This window comes from Leptonychotes weddellii, chromosome 13 (genome assembly GCF_054177405.1).
Source record: "Leptonychotes weddellii isolate Sample4059 chromosome 13, ASM5417740v2, whole genome shotgun sequence".
Classification (NCBI taxonomy): domain Eukaryota; kingdom Metazoa; phylum Chordata; class Mammalia; order Carnivora; family Phocidae; genus Leptonychotes; species Leptonychotes weddellii.
Window position 1 is genome coordinate 43,005,416 of NC_138381.1, and position 9,686 is coordinate 43,015,101.

Genomic DNA, 9,686 nt, shown 5'->3' on the forward strand with positions numbered 1-9,686 from the left:
TGGAATCTACACAGTACTAATTAGTTGTATTCAATATCTAGAGAGTCCAATACCAGACTGTATTATATTGGAAGTAAAAATGGTGTCACTATACATTTCCAAGACAGAACAAAATATAGTTTGTGTCACTTGGGTTTTTCATTACATACCTAGGGAACTGTAGATTTTAACAATTAAAATTATTGTAAGGTTACTTTAAAATAATTCAACTAATAGAAGCAATAAAGTTGTAAGTCCATTGCTTTTTATACTCTTTTAAAATAGCTTTTTATACTCTTCTGAAAGGGTGAGGGTGTTATCTCGGACTGGATTTATGTGTATATGTTCTCTGGGATCTGGATCTTTTTCTTTCCTTCATACTCCTTCTCTGTTAGTTGGCCCAGATGTGTGCCTTTATAGTTCCTTGAATGCATACATTCTGAGTTACTAAAAGGGGTAGGAAGGTGTTTAAATTATTCTGGATTACAACATTGGATTTAAAGAAGCTTATTTAGGAATTTTAGGGGCTTTTCAAATGATTAAAAATAATCTGTCCATTGCATTGATGATAAACCATGTCCTTTGTGCTTTGCTCTCCAGTTTACAGCACACCCTCTTTCACTGACTCACTCCTGTAAAGTCCAGCCAGCTGGTGCTGAGCAGCCAGTGGCCAGTAGACCTTTGATCATCCCATCCTTGCCTGGATATTTTCCCTGGGAAGATATATGTGAAGAGATGCAGTGCACCTAGCGTTGCTTTCGAGATGAAAGATTAAGTCCCTCGGCCAAGACTCTCTCATCTGCTGTAACTAGGCACAGGCAAAAATGCTGTCACCCCTAGCACATCTACTGCCTCAGGGAGTATTTTGTCCTTCTAGTGCTGTTTGGGGGGGGGTGCGGGGAAATCCAGAAACAAGCTTAGCGGTAAAGTTCTTCATTCCTGTAATGGAAGTTTCACCCTACTGTTGTACATGATAAAGTGAAACATAGAGAACAAGAACAGCATGGTGTGGGTCACATACTAGTCAAAGGGTAGGGCTTGAGTCGTCCCCCTGGTGAGCCCCTGTCGTCTTGGTGACTGGATGGAGCAGCCAGGCAGCAGAGAGCCTTCCCATGGGATGGCAGCCATCCGTCCTGGCTGGGGCTCCAGGAAGTGTCCTCTCCTTTACTCCCTCACCCTTGAAAGCCAGAACTCAGAAGCAGGAAGCGCCTGGGCAGCTCAGTCGGCTAAGCCTCCAACTCTTGATTTTGGCTCAGGTCATGATCCTCGGGTTTGTGAGATTGAGCCCTGTGTCGGGCTCCGCTCTGGGCGTGGAGTCTGCTTAAGATTCTCTCCCTCTCCTGCCCTTCCCCCTGCTCACATGCGCTCTTTCTTTCTAAAAGAAATAAAATCTTAAAGGGAAAAAAAAAAAAGAACTTGGAAGACAGGCTGCCTTCTGAGTAGCTTTTCTACAGCTCAGCCTCCCAGGTGACAGGGCAAAGTATCCTAATTTTCGAGGCCCCCTTGCCTCTCCGCGTCTTGGAGGACCTGGCACTCTCGCATGTGTTCTTAATGATAATAGCTAACATTGCTCACTTACTGTATGCCTGCTACTGTTCTAAGTGTCATATATGAATTAACCTTTACAAGCCCTGTGAGGTATACAATGAAATCCCCATTTGGGGAGAGGTGAGGGACTTACTCATGGTGACACAAGCATGAGTTGACAAGGGGCCTTTCATCTCAGAGCCCATTCATAAAATGTACCATCTTAACCATTTCTAAGCGTGCAGTTCAGTGGAGTTCATGCATTCACTTTGTTGTGCAGCAGTCCCCACCATCCACCCAACCTTTTCATTGTGCAGAAGTGACACTTCATACCCAGTGTCACCAGGAGCTCTCCGTTCCCCGCCCCCAGTCCCCGGCAGCCACCATGCTGCTTTCTGTTCAGAACTCACTCTTCGAACCACTTTAGTGTCCCTGGAACTTAGGACTGGACTAACCCAAGCGGATTTGGCTGCTCTTCTTTTTCCCTTCTGCCACTTCGTTTCTCTCTTGTACATTTTATGATTAGCATGTCAGTGTGTGGGTTGTAAGGTGGTCCAGTTTCTGCGGGGCAAGTTTGTTAGCTTCCTTTTGCCAGGCTGAAAGTATTAGACTTTAAACTAAATCTCCTGTTTTACTCCTGATTAAAAGAGCAAAACGTGTTCATTTTAGGAAGCTTAGAGAATACAGAAAAGCGTAAAGAAGATAATTAAGATCACCTCTACTACCCACTCTTCAAGGCAGCAACTGTTAATTTGTTGGTGCTGTGACCTTCTGGCATTTGTTTCTAGATCTATAGAACCTATTTTTGAACATGTTGCTTTGTAACCTACCTTTTCCCACATTTTGCCATGTGAACTGTTTTACATCATTAAAAAAGAGGGTTTGACTTCAAGGAGCCTTGTATTCCAGTGAAAGAATCAGGAAAGTCTAGTGCATTGTGATAAATGCCTGAATAGGCATAAAGTCAGTGGGCACGGGGACTGCAGAGGAGCATGTTGGGTAGGGGCACCTGCAGTGTGGTGGAGTCTAAGATACTCTCCCTCCCCCTGGGAACTGTATTACTGTAGAGTTAGCAAGATGAGCTGACATAGCAGCGGGCAGTCTCATACATGATCAAGGGCTAAATTGTGAGATCTAGGTTCTGGTCCTCCAGGAGTTGGAAGAAGCGAGAAATCAATGAGCCCTAGAATGGTTGAAGAGGAGAGACTTGGGCTGGGCCTTGACATATGGGTAAGATGTACAAGAGTTAAGGGAAGAGAGCAGGGCATTCCAGGTCAGGGTTGACCCTACCAGGTCATTTAACCCAGTGCCTAAAACAGTGCCTGGCACCTAGTAGATGCTAAATGAAATTTCAAAGGTATTTTGAAAAAATTTAATTTCTAATGCATATTCTGTACTGCAAGTTGTGTAGAAGAGATTTTCTTTGAGTATACCTGACAAAATTGTAAGATATTTAAGATATTTAAAGTATTTTAAAGTATATTTAAAGCATTCATCATGGTGATTGGATATGGTATACACTGTGAAAGGGTCCCCTTGAGTTAATTAACACATCAGTCACCTCAGTACTTTTTCTCTGTGAGAACATTTAAATTCTACTCTTAGCAAATTTCATTTATGCAAAACAGTGTTATCAACTATAGTTGCCATGTTATACATTAGATCTTCAGCTCTTACTCATCTTATAACTAAAAGATTGTACTGTTTTACCAATCTCTCCCTATATTGCCTACCCACAGCCCCTGGCGACCACCTCCCTACTGTGTTTCTATGAGTTTGCCCTTTATTGTATTTTTCTTTTGTTTTTGTTGTTTTTTTCCCACATATCAGTGATACTGTGGAGTATTTGTCTTTATGTCTGGCTTATTTCACTTAGCATAATGCCCTCTAGGTTCATCCTTGTTGTCACAAATGGCAAGATTGTCTTCTTTTGTAAGGCCAAATAATATTCCTGTGTGTGTGTGTGTGTGTGTGAGTGTGATTTTCTTGACCACACTAATCACATTTTCTTGATCCATTTATCTTTTGATGGACACTTAGGTTGTTTCCTTATTGGCTATTATAAATACTGCTTTAATGAGCATGGGAGTGCAGATGTCTTTTCAAGTTAGGGTTTTCATTTCTTTGGGTAAATATTAAGAAGTGGAATTCCTGGGTCATATGGCAGTTCTATTTTTAAGTTCTTGGGGAACCTCCACTGTGCTTTTCATAATGTCTGTACCACTTTACATTCCCACCAGTGGTGCATAAGGGTGCCTTTTCTCCACATCATTGCCAGCTATTCCTCTCTTTTATAGATGTAAAACAGGTGTGACGTGGTATCTCATTGTAGTTTTGATTTGCATTTCCCTGATGATTAGTCATGTTGGGCACCTTTCATGTATCTATTGGCTATTTGAATGTGATCTTTGGAAAAATGTCTATTCAGTTCCACGGCCCATTTTTTAATCTTTTTTTTTCTGTTGAGTTGGAAGAGTTTATATATATATATAGAGAGAGAGAGAGAGAGAAGATACAGGATTGATGATACAGGATTTGTAAATATTTTCTCCCATTCTGTAGGTTGCCATTTTATGATGTTGATTTTCTTTGCTGTGCAGAAGCTTTCAGTTTGATATAGTTCCAGTTGTTTGTTTTTGCTTTTGTTAGTTTTGCTTTTGGTGTCAGATTAAAAAAAAATCATCATGAGACCTATGACAAGGAGCTTACCCCTTGTGTTTTCATCTAGGAGTTTTATGGTTTCAATTCTTATGTTAAAGTCTTTAATCCATTTTGAGTTGACTATTGTGAATGGTATAAGATAGTGATCTAGTGTCATTCTTTTGCATGAGTGTCCAGTTTTCCTAGCACCATTTATTGAGGAAATCCCCCATTGTATATTCTTGGCTCCTTTGTCAAAAATCATTTGGCCATATAGGTGTGGATTAATTTCTGGGCTCTTTGTTGTATTCTGTTTACCTGTGTGTCCAGTTTTATGCCCCTACCATACTGTGTCAGTTACTTTGGCTTTATAATCTTGTTTGAAATCGGGAAGCAAGATGTTAGCTGTGGGCTTGACATATATGGCCTTTATTTTGCTGAGTTATGTTCCCTCTCTATCCACTTTATTGAGAGTTTTTATCATGAAAGGATGTGGAATTTTGTCACATGCAGTTTTTGCATCTATTGAGATGATCATATGATATTATTCATTTTGTTAATGTGGTGTATCACATTGATTTATGGTGTTGAACCATCCTGCATCCCAGGAATAAATCCCACATGATCATGCTGTATGATCCTTTTAATGTACTTTTGCGCTTGGTTTGCTAATATTTTGTTGAGGTATTTTGTATCTGTGCTCATCAGAGATACCGGTCTATGATTTTCTTTTCTGTGGTGTCCTTGTCTGGTTTTGGTATCAGAATAATGCTGACTTCATAAAATGTGTTTGGAAGTGTTCCCTCTATTTTTTTTTTTAAAGAGTTTGAGAAGAACAGTCTGGCAGAATTTACCAGTGAAGTCATGTGGTCCTGGATTTTTGTTTGTTGGCTGGCTTTTGGTTACTGCTTCAGTGTCCTTACTGATAATTTGTTCAGATTTTCTCTTTCTTTATGATTCAGTCTTCATAGGATATATATTTCTAGGAATTTATTGATTTCTTCTAGGTTTTCTCATTTGTGTTGGCATGTAATTGCTCATAGTAGTTTTTTATGAGGCTCTTTTTTCCTTTTTTTCCCTACAGATTTATTTATTTTAGAAAGAGCACGAGCAGGGGGAGGAGCAGAGGGAGAGGGAGAGAGAGAATCTCAAGCAGACTCCACACTAAGCATGGAGCCCAGTGTGAGGCTCAATCTCTCGACCCTGAGATCATGACCTGAGCTGAAATCAAGAGTTAGATGTTTAACCGACTGAGCCGCCCAGGCACCCCTCCATGTATTTTTTTTTTAATTGAACTGTAGTTGATACCTAATGTTAACATTGGTTTTAGGTGTACAACATAGTGATCCAACTAGTCTATATATTATGCTATGCTCACCACAAGTGTAGCTGTGATCTCTCACCAAACAGTGCTATTATATTGATATATTGCCTTTGTTGTACCTTTTACCCCCATGACTTATTCATTCCATAACTGGAAGCTTCTGTCTCCCACTCTCTTTCACCCATTTTGCCTGTATGATCCTCTCTATTTTTATGGTATCAGTTGTAATGTCTCTCCATTTACAATTTTTGAGTCTTCTCTCTTTTTTTCTTGGTGAGTCTAGTTAAAGGTTTGTCTACTTTTTGAAAGAACCAGCTCTTAGTTTCATTGATCTTTTCTATTGTCTTTTTAGTCTCTATTTCATTTATTTCCCTCTGATCTTTGTCATGTCCTTTCTTCCACTAACTTTCGGCTTAGTTCTTTTTCTAGTTCATTGAAGTATAAGGTCAGGCTTTTTATGTGCGATCTTTCTTGTTTCTTAATGTAGGCATTTATTGCTGTGAACTTCTCTCTTAGAATTGCTTCTGCTGTATCCCATGAGTTTTGGCATGTTGGATTTCCATTTTCATTTGTCTCAAGATGTTTATTGATTTTCCCTTTGAATTCTTCTTTGACCCATTTGTTGTTCTATAGTGTGTTTTAAATCTCACGTATTTGTAAATTTTTCCATTTTTTTATTGTAGTTAATTTTTCTTTTAACATTTTATTTATTTGTCAGAGAGCACAAGCAGGGGGAGCGGCAGGCAGAGGGAGAAGCAGGCTCTCCGCCGAGCAGGGAGCCCCGTGTGGGGCTCGATCCCAGGACCCCAGGATCATGACCTGAGCTGGAGGCAGATGCTTAACCCACTGAGCCCTCCGGGCGTCCCTCTTATAGTTCATTTCTAATATCATACTCTTTTGATTAGAAAAGTTCCTTGATATCATTTGAATCTTCTTAAATTTATTGAGACTTACTTGTGCTGAATGTATAATCTGTCCTGGAGAATGTTCCATATGCATTTGAAAAGAATATGTATTTTGCTACTGTTCAGTGGAATGAAGATTCTGTATATATCTCTTGGGTTTAACATATCACTTAAGTCCATTGTTTCCTTGTCTATCTGGATGGTCTGTCCATTGTTAAAAGTAAATATTGAAGCCCCCTACTTCTATTGTATTCCTCTGTAAGTACATAGCAGTACAGCCCCAACTGTTGATGCTGCTTTGTCTCTGGGGGAAGGAGCATTTTCACGTTTTTACTTCCTTATTGTTAAATTTTATATGTAGAGTTACGTATTCCTCTATTAGTGTTTTGTTTTGTCTTGTTTTATTAAAGAAAATAACTAGGGAAGGTATTTTTTAGGAGAAGGAAGAGAGCCTGAGACATCACAATAAGATAAACTTTGGTAGTCCAAGTTTTCTGACCTGGGACCCAACAGTGAATTTCTGAAGTTAATGAGATCTCAAAGATACATAGTGCAGCCTTCTTTTCTTTATCCCTTTCTAGATTCCTGTTCTCCCTGGTCTCCCCATTGAGACAGCAATAAACCTACTATTTCTTTTAATTAGGTTGAGCTGCTACATGGCTGTGTATTCTGCAATATTTTATGGTAATGAATGAGCTTAATTTTTTTTAATGCACTCCAGTTGTATTTTTGTGAAGGTTACATTATTTTTAATTGTACAGATCAATAAGAATGTGGATGTTGAGGGGGGAAAGTCAGAGGTAAGACAGGTGGCATTCAAGCCTTGGGAATGTTCACCTGACCCATGTAGGTTTAGTCAGCAGACTTTATTAAAGACCTGATTTCTAAAGGAAAGGTAAATAATGGTAGGTGGAAGGTTGGGAAGATCATCAGAATATTCTAGAGAATACCAAGATAAATTTCTTACCTAGTGAATTTTTTAAAGACTTAATGATGCCATTGTTTGCTGGCAGGGAAGGGTAAACAGAGTTGAAAATTCAAGTCAGAGACCACCCTCCACCCCCCCGACCAATTATTACATTATGTTTGGAAGTCTGTTGTGATTGTGTCATTCTAGCAGACAGAATTTAAAACCTGTTCTATAAAATGCATTATAGCCTTCTAATACCGAGTCCCCAAAGTATAGTCGATTTGAGTGCTCAGGAAACCTCAGTGTTGTTCAAAAACAGTCTGAGATTTCTTTTGGAAAATTAGCACAAAAATGGTATATCACTGATCATTAGCTCACTGTGAAGATTTTTGTTTTTTGTGCCTGCATCACCTTTCTATCCCATTTCCTAATTCTGTCTGAGGCATATTTATTAATACTCATCATCTAATGCTCACCAGATTGTGGGCTCCTCGAAGTCAGGGAGAATGTTTGGGTAGTCTTTGTGTTTCCTTCCGTGCCTAGAACAATATATTCCATATTGTTAGGTGCTCTGGAAAGATTTGTGAAATTGAACTGATACTAATTAAATTTCACGGACTGTTGTTTTCTATTACTTCCTTCCCAAGAACATGTTAAGTAAATATGGCAGCAGGTAAGTTTGCCGCGTCTATGGGACATCAACATTTCCATTTTCTTGTGAAATAGGAACTGTCCAAGATCACCATGCCAGTTATATTTAATGAGCCTTTGAGCTTCCTGCAGCGACTCACTGAATATATGGAGCACACATACCTCATCCACAAGGCCAGTTCATTCTCTGATTCTGTGGAAAGAATGCAGGTATGTGTCAAACTAGCACAGAAAGGGCATGAGTCTTAGAGACTTCTCTGCCATCTCCACCTCCAAAAACACATACACAGAATTTGTGTTAAATGCAATGTGAGTTTGGGAAATGTTATTAAAATGAGAGTGTGTGGAGTATCCTCTGTGTTCCCTCCCCCTGCCATCCTCTAGCCAGAGTGCCACCACGGTGGAAAGACCAGTGACAATTGCAAGACAAGCAGAAGGTGGTCCATAACCAAATCTGGATGTTAGTGAGCTGTTTCTGAGTCTCCATTTTAGAAAAGTAGTATGTTCTTGGGGGAAACAGCTCAACTTTTCTTCTTTCAGACTTTCTTAGGCTGTTCCCAAGAAGGAACGAACACACACATACACACATAAATACGTATATTTATGCTTATGTATGTAAGAAGTGTACACACTGTTACAGGTTTAAACAAAAGACAACAAGCAATTGCACTTCTTAATTTTGTTTTGGGTAGAAGATGCTTCCATGGTGTGTATGGATGGGTTAGTTACAGGCGGAGCAAAGTAGACATATTGTTCTCCTTCAGACAAAGCCATGGCATTCATAATAGAATCTTTCTGTTCTTTCATTTATATCAGTCGGCTTTTCCCAACCTTATGGGACTTGATACCAGTGTTCACTTATGTCTCTTTTTCCCTATCCTAAAAATGTTGTACTTTTTAGAAATTTTAAGAGAATTAAAAGTAATTTGGGGTTTAAGAGTTTTTTTAAAAGTTCTTGAGAGAATCTGTAGCACTCTTAGGGTGTTATAAAAACCATATGGCTCGGAATGACTGGAGTAAGAGACTCAGTCGTTTTCATTTTGAATGCCCACACTGGCGTATTAAGTTGCTAGAGCTGTATTAAAAATCCAAAGTAATTAAACTCCTCAAAATAATTTTGTAAATGACTGTCTTCGCAAAATTTCCAGTCCTCAAAAGAATGGGGAGCAAGCTAGGCTCTTTTGAACTTCTAATGCTCTGTCCCACAGTGTGTAGCTGCATTTGCCGTGTCTGCCGTAGCTTCTCAGTGGGAACGCACTGGAAAGCCTTTCAACCCGCTTCTTGGAGAGACCTATGAATTAGTTCGGTAAAGATCTTTCACTTTTTGAGATGGGTTTTGTATGATTTATATAGCTTTTCAGATGAAGAGGGAACTTACCAACATTTTGCATTACTGGAGCAAGTTAAGAGTTTTGATGTTTGTTCTGTTTTAGAGACTGTGTCAAAAATGTGGAAATGTACATGTAATGCACCATTATGAAAAATAATTACAAGGATTTCAATATTTCTGATCATGTGGGATTAGTAATTCTTTTCTCCTTCTGTAGATCATAAGATATGATTGGAGTTTTTTTAAATACCCATTTAATATATACTAACATAAATGTATACTGTTGGCATAAAGGCAATGAATGCATCTACAGGTACAATTCTGTGTGCCTATTGTAGCCTGCTTCTTTACCCACAATTAGGGAATTCATTTGGCTGTAGTTTTTCTGAATCTTCCTTTTCATCTCTGCACAAGTTTTTT

At 39.1% G+C, this 9,686-nt stretch overlaps 1 protein-coding gene across 1 annotated transcript in view; it reads left to right on the top strand.

The window, feature by feature from the left end:
- LOC102747589 (oxysterol-binding protein-related protein 1) overlaps positions 1-9,686 on the top strand; it is a 70,694-nt gene that overhangs the window by 45,605 nt on the left and 15,403 nt on the right. Inside the window, exons 3-4 of the mRNA XM_081801476.1 lie at positions 8,012-8,146; positions 9,145-9,242. Coding sequence (XP_081657602.1) covers positions 8,012-8,146; positions 9,145-9,242 — 233 coding nt within the window. The remainder of the gene's footprint in view (positions 1-8,011; positions 8,147-9,144; positions 9,243-9,686) is intronic.